This window comes from Pinus tabuliformis, chromosome 1_2, assembly GCF_031772625.1.
Source record: "Pinus tabuliformis cultivar Carrire ecotype Pingquan chromosome 1_2, CPIR1, whole genome shotgun sequence".
Classification (NCBI taxonomy): domain Eukaryota; kingdom Viridiplantae; phylum Streptophyta; class Pinopsida; order Pinales; family Pinaceae; genus Pinus; species Pinus tabuliformis.
Window position 1 is genome coordinate 527,528,439 of NC_142298.1, and position 19,239 is coordinate 527,547,677.

The 19,239-nt window shown below is 38.7% G+C and overlaps 1 protein-coding gene across 4 annotated transcripts in view; it reads right to left on the reverse strand.

Annotated features, from left to right (window-relative positions):
- Window positions 1–163: 163 nt before the first annotated feature.
- LOC149206648 (uncharacterized) overlaps window positions 164–19,239 on the reverse strand; it is a 36,927-nt gene continuing 17,851 nt past the window's right edge. For 2 of the 4 annotated variants that reach the window (XM_089395522.1, XM_089395520.1), the window contains 8 exons: window positions 8,704–8,919; window positions 7,953–8,579; window positions 7,711–7,742; window positions 7,443–7,543; window positions 7,116–7,279; window positions 6,275–6,945; window positions 4,641–6,167; window positions 164–816 (listed from right to left, as the gene is read on the reverse strand). In XM_089395522.1, coding sequence (XP_089251648.1) covers window positions 739–816; window positions 4,641–6,167; window positions 6,275–6,945; window positions 7,116–7,279; window positions 7,443–7,543; window positions 7,711–7,742; window positions 7,953–8,579; window positions 8,704–8,919 — 3,416 coding nt within the window. In that variant the 3' untranslated portion in view covers window positions 164–738. Of the gene's footprint in view, window positions 817–4,346; window positions 4,518–4,640; window positions 6,168–6,274; window positions 6,946–7,115; window positions 7,280–7,442; window positions 7,544–7,710; window positions 7,743–7,952; window positions 8,580–8,703; window positions 8,920–19,239 lie in introns of all 4 variants that reach the window. The other 2 variants (XR_016252585.1, XM_089395521.1) reach the window with 2 other exon arrangements.

Sequence of the window (19,239 nt, forward strand, 5' to 3'; positions counted from 1 at the left end):
AAAATTTCCCAAATCTTTTTGAGGGTGCCAAGCTTTCTGCATTTAAAAAGAAAACGTAAGGTTCCTCATATTCTCTCTGTGAGAGGATAAAACATAGCATGGATCAAATGGAAATTCCAATTCCTGCTGCCAAACAAACACACAAAGATATTTTATTGTTGCATTATCATAACGACGACCTTCTCTATAAATTAAAAATACACTATATATATATCATAACAATCGGCCAAAAGTTCTATTGTAGGCACTTTGCCCAGCATAGATTTACCATACAGGGATCCCTATTTGCCTGCAGCAAAATTTCTGAGCGGAAAATTGAAACCACAATACATAAAAGAATATTATGGGATCTACAATTTCTCATACGAGACTCGTTAATAAATCCCGCATCAAAAGCTTGTATACACTTTCCATCGACATCTGTCACAAGATGGACGGAACAATAACATCCCATATTTACGGCACCTTAAACAACCTCTAATGTTGATTTGATTCTATTCGCCCAGTATTCTAAGTTCTAACCCGTATAGAAGTAAAATATCATGATTCCTGAAAGGGTTTGTACCTTCCAAAACTGTACCTACTGCCTCAATGCTTCTTGCATTCATTGGCAATTTACTATCAACATAGGGCCAAGTTTAACAAATCACGTCCTGGAGGCAATGACACCGCCAATTCTGTACACACAAGATGACAACTAATCATTTAACCCTCCAATCCCAAGCATCATATCTATCGCTATTCGGGAAAATCAGTTTTGGTTGATGGAGCCACATAATTGATACAAGTGAAGCCAGTCACCGCGAGACAGGAAACCTGATAAAGTATATCAAAGATTAATAAAAGAAACGCAGATGAACAGAATTTCCAGCTACAAACACATGATATTCATAAAACAGAAATAATACTTAAGCAAGCTATGATTGTCAACGGGACCTTTTCGAGGTATCCTTTAAAATGTTAATAAATTTTCATCACTAAATCAATATTAAATTTTAAAAAACCTAAGGTGGGAATGCACATGAAATAACTGAACACCAACTACTGTATTCATTATACTCAAATCAAAAGAGTATAATACATCTTTACAAATGAATTTGCCACTACAAACAGGGTGGCAAACAAAGCACAATGAAAGCATGAAATAGTGGAACATCAACTACTGTATTGATACTCAAATCAAGAGTATAATACATCTTTACAAATAAAATTGCCACTACACAGGGAAGAAACTAAAGCAAAATGATGCCATCCAATTTTCGGATGTAAAACATTAAATATGCAATACAATTACTTTTAGAAATTAAAGATCTAAAATAAAAAAACATTAAAGAATAAAGCATCAGAAAAGATTAAATAGTATGGCTGTGGATTTAGCATACAGAACATGTAAGTATTGCCGGTTAGAGGTCTTGCTGGGAGTAAACAACAAGGAGCAAACTTTTTCATCGAACTTTGACAAGGGAAGGTTAAATCAACAAGCAAGAAAATACTTAAAGCGGAGAGGAATACTAAAGATCAGGAGGTGGCATATAATGAAGGAGATAGCCTAGAACCGTACAAATAAAATTGCCACTACACAGGGAAGCAACTAAAGCAAAATGATGCCATCAAATTTTCGGATGTAAAACATTAAATATGCAATACAATTACTTTTAGAAAATTAAAGATCTAAAACAACAAACATAGAAGAATAAAGCATCAGAAAAGATTAAATAGTATGGCTGTGGATTTAGCATACAGAACATGTAAGTATTGCCAGCTAGAGGTCTTGCTGGGAGTAAATAACGAGCAAACCTTTTCATCGAACTTTGACAAGGGAAGGTTGAATCAACAAGCAAGAAAATACTTAAAGCGGAGAGGAATACTAAAGATCAGGAGGTGGCATATAATGAAGGAGATAGCCTAGAACCGTACAAATAAAATTGCCACTACACAGGGAAGCAACTAAAGCAAAATGATGCCATCAAATTTTCGGATGTAAAACATTAAATATGCAATACAATTACTTTGAGAAATTAAAGATCTAAAATAACAAACATAGAAGAATAAAGCATCAGAAAAGATTAAATAGTATGGCTGTGGATTTAGCATACAGAACATGTAAGTATTGCCAGTTAGAGGTCTTGCTGGGAGTAAATAACAAGGAGCAAACCTTTTCATCGAACTTTGACAAGGGAAGGTTAAATCAACAAGCAAGAAAATACTTAAAGCAGAGAGGAATACTAAAGATCAGGAGGTGGCATATAATGAAGGAGATAGCCTAGAACCGTACATAAGGATGGAATCCTCAACAACCCACAAGTTATACTGAGGTAGGATGTGAAGAGATGTCGTGAGCAAAGGTGACAAATATATGTCACGGAAGGGAAATAAAACAAGTTATTAGGAAATTAAATTCAAGAGAAAAAGTGGGAATTTGAAGAAGGTTGAGGCCAAAACGACTTTTTTCTTACCTGCATAAATTTCAACTCAATTTGAGCTGAGGGAAGGGCATTGCCAAGGAGGGGAGCTCTAAAGGAGCTCCAGCAAAGAAGAAAGGTTCAATTCTCCACAAAAAAGCTAAGGAGCACCAAACATTGGATGAGAAAAGTAAATATTTCTCTGGTCAAACAACTAACTGTAGAATTGGAGAGTGGGAAAACCTAGGCAGAAGGATATTCTAGAAGGCGAGAAACGGGAGGAAAATGAGGATAATGGATAAGAGATCCAGGAACAACCCAAGCTTGAAATATTTATGGGCCATGGTGATAAGGGAATTCTGGTTAGGGGTAGCATTCCATAAGGATGTGATGAGCCTCCACATAGGTTTTGAATGTCTTCACGAACCCAGCTTATCAGAATGTATATGCCGATAGCATAAATATTGACTCATATTCAGAAATATTATGCCATATCTTCATTAATATTTAAAATCACTTCTAATTCTTGTTAAATTTCACTTCAGAAGAATGTTGATTCAATCACTGCAGATATCATAAATGCATACATATTTATACATCACACATCCATGCTATCTTATTATACATGCCCCAAATAAATCCTATAAAATAAAGCAAGCCCCGAAACAATGTGACGATAAAATTGTTAGAGATCCACCAAAGGCAAAGAAAGAAGGAAATATAGTCCACACGTGACTAAGAAACAATCAATCAGACTGAAATTACAAACTCGTGACATATAGAAAAAGTAGAAATATAGAAAAACCATGAAATTCTAACAGGACACAACAAAATTCTCTATAAGACCACTACAGCGTTAAGTGAAATAACTTTTGTCCAAACTTGATGGCTATATGGAACTTTAGACGTTTATGCTTTTAGTTGCTCGCCTTATAAAACATATATCTTTGAAACTTGTTCCTGGGCTATTTGAAAAATGAAAGAATGCATGCACATCAATGTGAGAAGAGAAGATATACCAATGACCATAAGCCCAGTTTCAATATTTATGTACTTGAAAACAACTTTTTTATTACCTGCATAAATTCAACTCAATTTGAGCTGAGAGAAGGGCATTGCCAAGGAGGGGAGCTCTAAAGGAGCTCCAGCAAAGAAGAAACGTTCAATTCTCCACAAAAAAGCTAACTAAGGATCATCAAACATTGGATGAGAAAAGCATATATTTCTCTGGTCAAACAACTAACTGTAGAATTGGGGAGTGAGAAAACCTAGGCAGAAGGATACTCTAGAAGGCAAGAAACGGGAGGAAAATGAGGATAATGGATAAGAGATCCAGGAACAACCCAAGCTTGAAATATTTATGGGCCATGGTGATAAGGGAATTCTGGTTAGGGGTAGCATTCCATAAGGATGTGATGAGCCTCCACATAGGTTTGAATGTCTTCAAGAACCCAGCTTATCAGAATGTATATGCCGATAGCATAAATGTTGACTCATATTCAGAAATATTATGTCATATCATCATTAACATTTAAAATCATTTCTAATTCTTGTTAAATTTCAGTTCAGAAGAATGTTGATTCAATCACTCCAGATATCATAAATGCATACAGATCTATACATATATATACATCACGCATCCATGCTATCTTATTATACATGCCCCAAATAGATCCTATAAAATAAAGCAAGCCCCGAAACAGTGTGACGATAAAACGTTAGAGATCCACCAAAGGCAAAGAAGGAAGGAAATATAGTCCACACGTGACTAAGAAGCAATCAGTCGGACTGAAATTACAAACGCATGACATATAGAAAAAGTAGAAATATAGAAAAACCATGAAATTCTAACAGGACACAACAGAATTCTCTATAAGACCACTACAGCATTAAGTGAAATAACTTTGTCCAAACTTTAGACGTTTATGTTTTTTAGTTGCTCACCTTATAAAACCTATATCTTTGAAACTTGTCCCTGGGCTATTTGAAAAATGAAAGAATGCATGCACATCAATGTGAGAAGAGAAGAAATACCAATGACCATGAGCCTAGTTTCAATATTTATGTACTTGAAATTGAGTTTTGCACTGATCCTTTGCCCAGAATAAGCGACTCCTGGTGAGAGAGTTCAAATAATTACTGTTAGAAGCAAAATTTAAGCCTATACAAGATAACCTCAGTTATGTGCACAATAGAACACGTTCTATCATTTCTAGCATAACATCAATGAGAACTCACCTCGCTTAGAAATTCAAGAGAGCTCTTCTCCATAATAGTAGATGCATCCACAGAATTCTTTATTTCCTCTTTCCTTTCACATTGACCCTGCACTGATTTTCTCCTCCTGTTCTTATTTAATGGGGAATCTAAATATTGTTCCTCGGGCATATAGTTCTCTTGCTCTGATATCTCTGCAAATACAGGAGAAGATACAGGTGAGGTTGTAAGTCTCCTTGCAGCTTTCACTGCAAATGAAAAAATTGAACCCTTCTCCTTTTTCAGTTGCTTCTGTAGTTCTTGGTGATCGCTAGTAATTGGTAGAGTACAGTTATCAGATAGAGGGATTCTTCCAATAGTTTTACTTTCATTAATAGGAAGACAATGCTGTTTCTGAAGTTTCATAGAAGTTGGAGAAGAATCACCCTTCAAGTTCAACTCAACTGGAGAGACTGGCTTAACGTCTTCATAGACAGGCCATTCGATGGTACTTAATAGCTTGTCCTCATTGCTAGACTTAGAACCACAGACTGAATTGGATATTCTATTTTCTGCACTTTTGTCAACTGGTCGACACCCTTCAGAAGCATCAACTTTTTGTTCATTTTGAAATGAATATGACTGTTCAGTCTCAAGGTCGATTTTGGAGGTTGAATCTAGGGGAAAATTAGACACGTCCTTTTCTGTTGCATTCTGAGTTTCCACTTGATTTGCTGAGGGTGACAATTGTCCTTTTGCACAGTCAAACTCACACCTAATTTTCTTATCAGATGAAAAGGACAATTCTTTGTGATCAAGAGGTTGAGCGGCAACAACTGTATTACCGTCAGCAGCTTTATCAGGCATTATTGATCTTGTGGTCTCTAAACATTTTGCAGAGATTGCTTCACAACCCAAAGTTTCTGATCCAACCTGTAAAGGAGAAATCTCACCCGAAAAGTCCAACTGATATGAATTCCTTTTAGCAACTGGACCAGAGGTGCCTTTTGGCTGGCATACCTCACCATTAGATAACTGTAAGTGCAGTTTACTTTGAATATCTTCAGTGACAAAGTCTTCTTTATTTTCTTCAGCGTTTACAACTTTTTGATGAATTGCCAAAGAAAGTTGATCCACATCACTTTTTTGGTTGCAATAATTCTGATGAGGTTTAACAGAGGATTCATCCTTCTGCGGTACTAGCAATGGCAGATCTGAAGAAAGTCCAGGGTTTGAATTCAGCCTTGGTTGACATGCTTGAGATAGACTGGATGGGATACGACTTTTAAAGACAGTACCAGATTTATTATGGAAAGGTGAAGGAATGGTACATGGTAGAGCACAACCATAGCTTGGCCGGATAGATAGATTTACGGATGTGAATGGTGGTCTTGTAGAATAAAACCCATGGGGCTTCAGTTTTGAATCCCGATGGATATCACCTTGTCCTCCAGGAGAAAACCTAGGTGGACAAGCAGGGATTCCTGGAGGCAATGTTTTTTTCTCAAGGACATAGCCAGTGGACTTTTCATACGAAGTAGAAAGATCCCGTACAAAGGAAGCATTTCCCTGCAGATACCCAGAAGTTAAAACTCATCAATCTATCAAATTGTAGCAAGCTTCACTTCAATATTCACTTGATTAGAGTAGAAACAAGAACGTTTAAGTAAACTAACCGTATCAAAAAAGCCAATTTTCGGTGATGGCATTCTTAACCCTGATGGCCTAGATAGATTAGCTCTTAATTGACTGCTTCCACTACTACATGAATTATCTTTGATAAGTGAATCTCCAGGAGTACTGCAAGCCATATTCAAGTCATCCACAGCTGGTCTATGCATAATATTAGTTGAAGTTGCCTCATCAGCTACCGGTACTTTACTCTGGAGTCCTTGTTTTTGTGGTCTACCTTTTGAAACATGTTCATCTACAGAAAAGCCCACATCTATAACAGATGCATTCTGATTGTCACAAGAAACATCGTTTATGTTTAACTTTGAAGGGCTGATCGTTGAGCTGGTTGAATGTGTTGGAGAGCTCACAGAAGACATCCCATCAAAAGAACTTCCAGGAGATAAACTAGAATGAAATATAGAACTAGAATCATCTGTAAAATATGCCAATGAATCAGAATTGGTAAATTGAATTCCAGAGGCAGCCTCCATTGCCCTCTCAGAAACCGGCTTTGCAAACCTTTCAAATGAGTAAGAGTGGCAACGTGACAATTTTGGAGAAGGAGACTCTGATGCAGATGAATTGGGTGCCGAAGTGGATTTAGCACTGATACGGAAGTCATCTTGTGCATTTCGAGGGGAGAACTTATGACCCGAAATCTTGCCCATGTTAGCTGCAGTAAAAGCCATATCTACATTAAAATGGTCGGTAGAACAAATGCTCAAGAAAATGCAAATGGTGTCAAAATTGGAATGCAACTTTAAGAAAATTAAAACTCAAGAGGTGAGAAAGTAGATTGTTCAATAAAGGTTCAATCCTCAAAACATGTATGGAAGCACCAACCTGGTAACACTTTTCCAAGTGTATCCTTCACACATTTAGAGACTGAAGAGATCCTTTTTGTGAAAGACCCAGATGTGGAAGAGCCATCGTTTGCAGAGAGACTCATTGGCTGCTTTACATGGGACTTCTGGAACTCTTTAGTTTTCATGTTAGATTTTTTTGCAGTGTTTTAAGTCAAGTATAACAAATTTTACAAGAACTTGTTTTCTATTCAGAATGTCTTTCAGATTAATCACATCATTAGTTTTAAGTCAAAGTTTTGAACCATCTAATGTGGTTCTATGTCACAAGTAACAAACAAAAGTCAATAATTTTGATAAAGGATATGTCATTGGGCATGGAGCTTGACAACGCGGCCCTTTTTTATTGCTGCTGTCAACAGGTGGTGGCTTTGTGGAGTTTCTATTTTCTCTGACAGATGATTTTGCCTGAGACAGAAAATATTTAAACTTCTTAAAAGGGTGAAGATAACTTTCAGTTGAAATGAAGAATTATAATATACAGTATAGAAGCAAACTCCATTAGATAAAATCAGTTTCTTAAGTCCAACAAGTGACCAGTGTATCCAGTGTGGGAGTATATAAGAGGAGCTTGCCTTTGGTGGAGAATGACGTTGCTCAACAATTGCTGTAATAAACAATCGGCAATGCATTAGAATTATTTGTTGTCAACTCAGTAATATCATGGTTAAGAAGCTATTTAGGAAAACAAAATCAAGAAATACAGATGCTGTGGCATCAAGAACAGAAACTTTCTATTTTTCTATTTAGAAGAAGCAATTTTCTTTGAAGTTACAGGGTTTCAATTATAAACTGTGAAATAGTGCAAGCTTCTCACATTTCTTTCGCACTTTGTCCATTTCATGCCTGGTTCCACCTGTTCTGCTGCCAGTGGATACAAAGCCCTGTCTCTTGTCAGCTTCATTTTCAGAATGCAGCTTGCTTCCACCTGTTCTATTGTTAATAATTGCAACATCATGACACGCATAAATTTCACCATCACTATTCTTCTTGCTGACAAGCAATTTGTTACCAGTTGTCATGTTAATTTGATCTTCAGGATTTGGCTGCACTCTATTCGTTTCATTGGTTCCACCTGTTCTATTGCTAATGGATATAATACCCTGTCTCTTGGTAGGTTCATTTTCAGAATGAAGCTTGCTTCTGCCCTTTCTATTGCTAATAATTGCCATATCATGAATCCCATAAATGTCACCTTCACTGTTGTTCTTGATGGCAACTAGTTTGTTGCCAGTGGTCGTCAAATCAATTTGTTCATCCGAATTTTGTTGTTTTTGTTCAAATAGTTTTTCTTCCAAATCCTGTAAAGTCAAATCAGAGGAAACAAGGCTGCCATTTGATTCAACAGAAATCCTCGTTTCCTCTTTAATGCCAGGTAATAACTCTTCTTTTGGCATCTTGAAAGTTTTATTTACTAGTGCCAACTCTTCAGAATTAAGAACTCCTAAAGGCATTTTGTGAAAACGTCAGAGATACAGTACAATAAGAACTAGAAGTACATTAACTGAAAGTAGAAAATCTACAAAAACATAAAAAAATAAAAATAAAAACAAAATACTGTAATCCACCTTCATCAGTGAAGAAGGCCTTGTCCCAGGCTAAACTCTTCCGCAAGCTACTCTTAACTGGTCCTATTCCTGCCCTCTTTGAAGGAGAGGGTTCTTTTGAAAGAGTTGATTGCTCCTTATTCATACCGGAGCTTGTGGTACTGTCATGCCTCTCATTTGCATCATCTCCAAATGGTGACAAATGGGTCTCCAGTAAATCATCATTCTCAACTAACTCTGAAAAAGGAAATCCATCACATTAGATTTGTACAACGATAATTTCCTTAAGATAAGAAAAGTCAAAACCTGCAAAATAAGAGTATTATGTATTTACGTTCATATTGGTCTTTTATATTATACGCACGCACAGAACAGCAAAAATTGAGAATCAATCCCTAACCCTTACAGATCTTGTCACGTTTAATAATATATCTTTTGAGTTCTAAACATATTTATTTATATCTATTAGGGAAGTTTTCCCAACAGAAAACGTATATGACCACACTGTAGCATATCCTCAAACAGAATTTCTAGCTCTTGATATGTAGCTACACCTCAGTTAACGTACAGCAAGCATAAAATATCATAATATTTCAGTCTCAAAATCGATAAAAGCATAAAATCTCATAATATTTCAGTCCCAAAATCGATAAAAATAAAGAGAACAATAAGTATATTAAATATTATGATATCAAAATAATAAAATATGAGATATCAGCTTCAACGGTTAGCTCAATTGGTCAAGTCCCCGTCATTGTTAAAGCACCTTTGCTATTGAGAGGTCACAAGTTCAACACTCTCGACACTCTCAAGGTCAGGCTCTGTGGTTTAGCTGGCAGGAAGTGATCCCTTCAGGTAGATCTGCCTGGTACAAATATTCCATGGATGTAGTGGTCACTGATCTCCGGGGTTCCATGAACCACATAGAGAAAAATAAACAAAATATGAAATATCATCCATGTCTAAATGAATTTATAACTATATGTCAGCAGTGGCTTGCCAGGTTGGTGAAAGCGGGGTGTTGTTATTCCCCCATCAGGGTTCCAAAGTCTCTCGTGTTCATGCTTGTGTCGGCCTGTACTTGCGACAAACAGGTGGGGCAAGGTACAAGTCCTGGACGACTTGAATAAATGCACCCCATTTATGGCTTTTTAGCAGAAGGATGACTCTGCAGCATGGCAGGATGTTTCCGTTCATTGAATATCAAAATAAAGCAGTTGCAACTTGCCACTTGCTCATGTGAACCAGAAGCATTCAGTCCCCAAAAAAAAATTATGAGATTAACTTGGGCTGCAAGAAACATAATAATTTCCAACAATTACTATTTGGAGGCCTGGAAGCACCTGCTACTCTCCCCGTTTATCCTTGACAAAGAGTGCAATTTTAAAAAGCGACTAAAGGAATGGATAAAAGAATGCAATGTTATATTTGGATCATTGAATGATATCATCAATTATCAACCACAAAGGAGATGCAAACTTATACTCGACTACTTATTGTGGTAGCTGTCCTAACTGCTGGTCTAACCTAACTTCATTACATCACATCAATCATCAATGCCCTAGCTCATTACATTACATTAATCACAATTAAACCATAAAACGGTAAACGTAGTACTAAATGGTCATAATTCTAAAAACCCTCCCACTGACCATTTAGTTGGCCTTTACATGCATTTCTCTAAATTTTAAATATTTAATTTTGCTCAGAGATATTGTAAAAGTATCAGCAATTTTCTTTTGGTATATTTTACCAAATCTACAAACCAAATATTTTTAACAGGAAACTATGCAAAAGGAAGAAATATTAAGGGCGGCTTTGAACAACATGCGACCACGTTGGCACTTTTTTGTTTCAGGTGCTGAAGAAAGATCGAGAGCTTTAGCCACATGATGGAAACCATCCATCAATGGTAATCAATTACAAATTGCCCGGGCGGGGGTCCGGCTCAGTTGGCTCGGTCAATTCTGAATCGATTCGACCGTTTTTAAAACATTGGCGAAAACCCAGAAAATTTCCTCTTCTTATAGAATCAGATCAAAGTGAGATATCCAAGACCCGACATGAAGACCAAGACATCCACAGGTGCCCCAAGTCAGCCCTCCTTCAATCTTTCTTCTTGTTGGTCAAAGTCAACACTGGTCAAACATCTACATTTTGGCCAAACCCATAATTTTTGGCCTCCCTGAAATCTTAGCTCTGTAATTTCAACCTGTAATATCACACAAGCTACCTTAGAAACCCGCACGTGTGTACAAAAAACTAGGGCAGAAAAACAGACTCTCTCTCCTTTGATTTCTCTCTTTCTCTCCTTTGACTTCATTGAAATTCTCTTTCTGCTGCACAGAAATCAAAGTGGATGATGGATGATCAAATGACATCGAAGTTTCTTGCCTATATAGCTGTCCAGATGGCCAAATGGGTGTCTCTTCTAGGTTGACATGTCCTGGAGGGCCAACTTGGGCTTGTGGGGAAAATTTTACTCTTTTGACTCAATAAAAATTTTCTTTGTTTTTCTTACGAAGAGTCCCTCAATTACATTTTTCTTCTTGACTCAAATGACCCTAAGAGCATGAAGAACATGCTTTGACTAGGAAATAGTAATCAACCTAATAATTTTTTCTTCTTTTTGTTTTTTCATGAAATACATAATGATACAAGTACAATGATAATTTTGAAGACCATACCTAGTTACATTTTTCAACACTCCCTCTTAACTAGGGAGGTATTCACAATTACACAACAAGATACAAGGATACTCTCAAACTACAATATTCTCATAAGAAGAGTTCGGATTGATAAGCATCATAATCATAACCAGCATTATCAATTACAAAATAGCAAGGCCTTGACTGACAAGCTCTAACTCTCCACTAGATTAGAGCATAATGATGGGAGGCATACATTTGGAGTCTGGACACCACCACAATTGCCTCTCAAGGCACATACCCCATCCAGATGTTCACCGGGTATGTCCTTACAAGACTATATTCTTATCTTGGATTCCCAATCCTCAAAGAATATCGGTCCTCCTTGGGACTACTCTTGTCTTGGATACCCTACACTATACTCAAAGAGTATTGGTCCTTGGGAGTGCTCCTATCTTGGATTCCCAATCCTCAAGGAGCACTGTTCCCAGATGCTTATCCAACCCTCCATTCTCCCTACCAATGCCTTCACTAGACATATGGTTGTTAGTCCTAGCCTAGTGCATGGTACATGGAGAATAGGATGTCCACCATCACTCCCTCTCAACCTGGGAAACATAACCATAAGCTTCAGCTTGTCTCATTCATCGGCTACTTATTCCTCTGTGGAGATCTTAGTAGTAGCTTGCAAGGCTTCTCATCTCCTAATAGCATCACATCATATTGAACTCCGACCTTCTTGGATCTTGACAAACTTCATGCAACTTTGTCATAAAATGGTTCATCTATCATCTTCAAGGAGCTAAACTTCCTCACAGCTGCTAACACATGCCTTCAAAATTTTGCCCCTATGCTCTTCCAAACCATCCATCAATGTTGTCCACTCATTCCATGTGCTCCCAAATCGAATTAAACAATTGTCGGTACAATATCATCTTCAATTATTATCTCTCCAACCTCTTCACATACTTCTGCAATATTTCCTTTTAGGGAGCCAAACCATATCCCATCATTATCAGAGTTACCAAATCACAATAGTCTCTAGTCAAGGTGTTGGATTCTTCATATCAAATTCTTGTTGATTGCTCCCTCTGAGTTCAACATTCCTTTGCATGGTCTATCTTCATATTGCAATTCATGCTCTTCCAATCATCAATTAATGTGTTCTTGAAACGAACCAATCAGCAACTGGTACAACAACATCATAACTCTTCAACTTCTAGCCCTAGATCAATCATCATCTCTTTTGGTCACAAGCTTCCAAACTTCAATAAATAGATAGAACTCGCCTTGACTTGCAACCTTTATTAGAAGACCATGAAAGAACAAAAAGAACAAGGCACAAAGATAATAAACAAGGAGATATAAATTACTTACATTTTGAGAAGGATTAGCTCCCTCTTAATCTTGGACCTATTCACCAACCTTGTTCTCATATTAAACATCGAAAGTTAGATCTATCTTTAATAGTGAACATGATTAGATAGGGTTTTGCTCCTAGGGTTCTTCTTGATATTGTCGGTACAATATCATCTTCAATTATTATCTTTCCAACCTCTTCTTCACATACTTCTACAATATGTCCTTTGGGGGAGCCAAACCATATCCCATCATTATCAGAGTTACCAAATCACAATAGTCTCTAGTCAAGGTGTTGGATTCTTCATATCAAATTCTTGTTGATTGCTCCCTCTAAGTTCAACATTCCTTTGCATGGTCTATCTTCATATTGCAATTTATGCTCTTCCAATCATCAATTAATGTGTTCTTGAAACGAACCAATCAGCAATTGGTACAACAACATCATAACTCTTCAACTTCTAGCCCTAGATCAATCATCGTCTCTTTTGGTCACAAGCTTCTCTGGGATTTTTGCCAAACTTCAATAAATAGATAAAACTCGCCTTGACTTGCAACCTTTATTAGAAGACCATGAAAGAACAAAAAGAACAAGGCACAAAGATAATAAACAAGGAGATATAGATTACTTACCTTTTGAGAAGGATTAGCTCCCTCTTAATCTTGGACCTGTTCACCAACCTTGTTCTCACATTAAACATCAAAAGTTAGATCTATCTTTAATAGTGAACATGATTAGATAGGGTTTTGCTCCTAGGGTTCTTCTTGATCCAAACTACGCAAGGGTTCACAAACCCTAAATGCCAAAAGTCTCACAAACTGCAAGTCAAGGTGTTGGATTCTTCATATCAAATTAGTGTTGCTTGCTCCCTCTGAGGTCAACATTCCTTTGTATGGTCTATCTTCATATTGCAATTCATGCCCTTCAAATCATCAATTAATGTGTTATTGGAACGAACCAATCAACTGTTGGTACAACAACATCAGAACTCTTCAACTTCTAACCCTAAATCAATCATTGTTTCTTTTGGTCACAAGCTTCTTTGGGCTTTTTGCCAAACTTCAATAAATATTGTGTCCATCAAGATTTTTACAACTCCCTCTATCCATCTAAGGTAAGTGAACTTCTTGCCATCTTGTTGTCTTCTCTAATGCATGCATCAAGCTGCTCCTTCCTTCATATTCTTCATGCTATGCCACGTTCTTTAAAATATTTTATCTACTAGTCAAGCTTTAGATAGAACTTGCCTTGACCTGCAACCTTTATTAGAAGACCATGGAAGAAAAAAAAGAACAAGGCACAAAGATACTAAACAAGAAGATATAAATTACTTGTCTTTTGAGAAGGATTAGCTCCCTCTTAATCTTGGACATGTTCACCAACCTTGTTCTCACATTAAACATCAAAGGTTAGACCTATCTTTAATAGTGAACATGATTAGGTAGGGCTTTTCTCCTAGGGTTCTTCTTGATCCAAACTATGCAGGTTTCACAAACCCTAAATGTCAAAAGTCTCACAAACTGCAAGTTCTACAAACCCTAGGTTCTCAAGGTCTTCAAAGCATGCAAAAGGATCAGCTGCAAAACCCTAGTGACACTATTTCATTTCCTAACCTTTCACATTCAACTAAATACTTGGAATGCTACCATATCAACAGTTATATGTCATTGTCTCTAAACTATATCTATGAAGACCCTTTTACTATCTTTCAAATGACCATCATGATCTAGTGAACTTGACATATATCATGAAATGCACATGGAAATTATACACACCTTTGCAACCTTACCTTATCTCTTCTTGCAAAGATTTTATCTCTTGACCCTTTCTTTAGATGACAAGTGTCAACTTCCTTCAACAAGATGCTTCAAATCTAAAAAAAAAAAAAGTATAGGATGAAATCTTGGTAGAGTTGCTTCTTCATATTGTAGAGGTATAGATATACTCTTCACCTAGCTTCAAATTCCTATTCACATCTATACTGCTAGATTGTCTCTTTCTTTCACATGAAAATATCTTCAATGATTTGGCCACTTAACCACTGACTACAAAGAGATATTTTGCCACTTAACTACTGACTACAAAGAGATAGTTTGCTTCTGCAAACAAGTCTTCAATAGGTTAGCTTCAAAATGTCATTCATTCTTCCATTTGGTAGTGTGGTTGCTTCATATACTAATGCCACAACAGATTTCTCAAGGTCTTATTTTATGATTATGTTTCTTCTTTCAATGAATCAAACCAGAATATCATAAATATCCCATAGTTTCTTGTATACAGTGCCTCAGATTTCAAGTTCTTCATCATTTAGAGTGCCTCAAAGAAGTATTGTCACAAAGAATTTTGTAGACAGCTCGGATGTATTATTGACGCTTGTTTGTTTGCCTCAAAAATTGATGATCATTAGATACTTTTGTCTTTCATGTAAATTTGCCTTTCATCCATCAGATGTGTAACTTCAGAACTTACATATAATCATAGTACCACAAAGAATATTGGATATTACTCGGATTAGCCATATGCCGTAGTCTTTGATTTTTATAAATTCGGATGCTTGATCCTTAACGTGTATAATGATGTTGTCTCAGAGATTTAATGAACTTCTTCTTTTGCTTTTCCCCAGAAAGTATACTTCAGACCTTTATATAGATTTTTTCCTTTGCGTGAAATAGAAACATGTATTTTCACATAGTAGGATGGTTCAGCCTTCTAGTCCACCTCTGAAATTCATGTTTATCACATTTAGTTTTGCCATAGAGACTTCACAAGAAATATGCCACAAAGTTCACCATAGAGATTTGGATTGTTTCACAACTGTTATCACAAGTTCACCTTTGATCACAAGTGCAGACTTTGGGTTCGTTTGATCACAGTTCCTTTTGTATGGAGATAAAACATTGTCCTTACTTCACTCTTCCAAGGATTCTATAAAGATTTAACTTTAGATATGAATGAGTTGATGTGCTCCAATGCGAGTTCGAATGCAAACCTCAATTCAATGTATCACAGTCTCAGACTTTTATAACAGGGATTATGGACTTTTTCTTCTAGATCCTGGTAAACATTCTTATAAACCATAACCTTTTTACCTGGAGATGTATTTTGGATGGCAGTAAGAGTACAAACCTCTTGTAGTAGTCTCAATTCGGAATACTCCACAGAGTCTTCTTCTTTTGTAATGTCCCTTCCTAAATTGAATTATTACAGTTTATCTATTCTACAATTTTGACAATACTGGAGGACATGGGACCCATGTGATTATTGGAAAAGACTTAGCAAGGAAAAAGGGGGCCGAAATATTTTGTTGGCATTGCATGGGGGCCACCCACATGAGGAAATACGCACCACCTTAGAGGGAAGTTTGATGGCTGAGGAAGGGGGCCACATGGGAAAAGAGGTCGATGAATTATAAATAGAGGAGGCTCAGCCTCATTTGGCATCTTTTGACATATTGAACTCAATCTTAGTTGCTCGAGCTGCTTAGCCGGGTTACATGTTTAGCACCAAGTTTTTCAAGCGGAGAACTCAACCTTCCTTCGAGGGACTTCGAGTGCTGGAGGGATTTCAGAGCTCATCTTTCAGCCTTTTGCTCAACTAGTGCATGTTTCTAGAGGACGCAAGAAGGGAGCGCGCAGGGGTTGTTTCAAGAATCTTCCAAGCAGCATTTGCCGAGAGAATTTTGGCATTGGAGCTTCAGTGGAGGATCAGCATTTTGGAGGAGTTTCAGAGTAGGAAATTGCTGCTAGTGGGCAGCACGATTTGCAGCTTCATGGGCCTGCGCAGAGGGCTTTCACAGGGCACACGTGGGAGCTTGGGGGATGAGTTGAAGAGCTAGAGATTTCCAGAAGAAACAAGGGAAACCTTATAGGGGAGTATCTTAGCCTTTGGGAGTGATTGGCGGGGCTTTTCCAGCGCGCTACACACAGGCCGTATTTACCAGCATTTGGAGGAAGACATGGTATTTGGGGGCTGAATTTCGGGGGTCAAAACTAGGCCAAACTCTTCCTAGGTTTTGGTGGGTTAAAGTTGAGGATCTTGGGGCTAATTTTGCAAAATTTATGGGCAGATCTGAGGGGTCAAATAGAGGTCCCAACTCAGCCAACAGCTAGAGGAGTTAGGAGAATTTGGGCTGAAATTCCGAGGTCAACATTAGGCCAATTCCTTCGTGGGTTATTATGGGTATTTGGTGGAGAGGTCGAGGTTAATTTCCTGGAGTTTTCTGAGCACCGGAGGCGGGGTTTCCAATAGCATCTTTGTAGCAGACAGCACAGTGTCACAAGGGCAATGCAGGGCATCATTGCAGCAGCTATTTGTGCCATCTGAGCTTAATCACGCTTGCCATTGAGGCAAGCCCAAGTGCACCACTTCCACATTATTGTACTTTGCTCCTAGATTATAATAAAATGGCTCAGCCGATGGTTATTACTAGATTTTTTATGGGTGTGCACTGAATGTTTCAATTTTATGGTGTTGTTTTTATTGTTTGCTTTGCATGGCACTATTTTCCTAGTTTGGGACATTACAGTGGTATCAGAGCCTTGATCTTGGCCCAATTGTGGGTAGCCAACAAGAGCATAGGAGATTTGGGTATGAGTGCCCAGTGACAGGTGAAACTGGAGACAAACCCATGGCTCAAGAGAAATCGAGTATGCAAAAATTTTGGGGTGGAATCCATTGGGACGATGAGAAGTTGGCCTAGTTGAGAAGGGTGACAGACCAGACCCATCCTCACCCTTGCAAAAGAGACACTAGAGGTAAGCAGGTCATGGGGCGCAGCCATCTACATCATGTGGGGAAAGTCGACAAAATCAAGACACCAGATCTCCTGAAAAGGAGCAAGCAAGACAGGGACAGTTAGAGGGTGAGACCAAGGGGCGCTTTTGATGGTGGAGACCTGGATTTAGATATCATAAGCCTGAGGAGTAGGTTGAGCATGATGCTGAGAGCCCACAGGATGGTGAGGAGCACATCGATCTACCCGGTGTGGCGCAGGAGTCACCATTATTCGAGACCTCTTTGATAGCCCCAGTTGACACCTTGGTGGAGAGGATAGAGCCTACACACATAGAGCCATCTGTTGAGGAGGTGCCACCCATGGTTGAGATGTTGATAATTGTTGAGGTATCCAGAGCTGTGACCGAGTCTGTAGGTGATAGATACCCACGACAGTTTCATCAGTTCCAGGCCGACCTTCTAGCATTGAGAGAGAAGGCCACGACAGTACGAGAGGCCATTCTACAGCAAAACGAGGAGTTGGAGGGCATGAGAGTGGTTTGTGCCGAGTCAACGACCAAACTAACTCGCGTTGGGGAATGGTTGGATTCCTTATTAGTACAACTAGAGTGCACATTAGAGCATCAGAGCAGCCCTCTTCAGACATACATAGATGGGGCATGTATCATCAGTAGTTTACCTCTACACCTTGAAGAGAGAGAGGCAAAGCCACTTCGACATATTTTATGTGTTGACCACGCTAATGAGGTGAGGCGACATGAGCGGTGCAGGGTGCACCATTTGCAAGATGGAGGGCTCGTCCTGCATATGAGAGTTCATACATTCAATCCCTCTCTTGGGGTTGGATGGCGAGAGATTCTAAGTTGGTACCCGGTGGAGTGGGTTATGGAGATGGTAGTGGACGCAGGTGTAGCTCAGCAAGAGCTTCTAGGCACTGGGGATGCCGGAAGCCCATACTGGCATTGGGATCCATGAGAGACCACATATCATTTCCCAGCTATACCGGTTGTCTACGACCTGTATGGTATAGTTGACTTAGCAGCTGAACACGTGCATTCGCTAGGGGAGTTCTGGCCAGTACCAACGGCCAACCAGTTTGTGGGCAGACTCCTTGGGTTGTTTTGGTATGACAGTTGTGCATGGGATCACAGGATGATCATCATACTCTGGCGGGAGTTTGTTGGAGGAGGTGGCACTGGTAGTAGGCCACTAGACAGTGCCTTCTATGGAGCTGGGGATTCTTCACATTTGTGTGGGGCACAGAGAACATGGAGGAGCAGAGTAGTGGTGCCATCGTCATTGGTAACTAGGGAGATTCACTTCTCAAGTTCTCAGGGAGGATTTGGAGAGGAGATCCACTCATCAGGGAGTATGGTGATACGACAATGGAGGTGATGACACTAGTCGGGCACAGGTCGACACACATTGATCTACCCAGTGTGGCGCAGGAGTCACTATTATTCGAGACCTCTTTGATAGCCCCAGTTGACACCTTGGTGGAGAGGATAGAGCCTACACACATAGAACCACATGTTGAGGAGGTGCCACCCATGGTTGAGATGTTGATAATTGTTGAGGTATCCAGAGTTGTGACCGAGTCTGTAGGTGATAGATACCCACGACGATTTCATCAATTCCAGGTTAGCCTTCTAGCATCGAGAGAGAAGGCCACAACAGTACAAAAGGCCTTTCTACAGCAAAATGAGGAGTTGGAGGGCATGAGAGTGGTTTGTGCCGAGTCAGTGGCCAAACTGACTCGCGTTGGGGAATGGTTGGATTCCTTATTGGTACAACTAGAGTGCACTTTAGAGCATC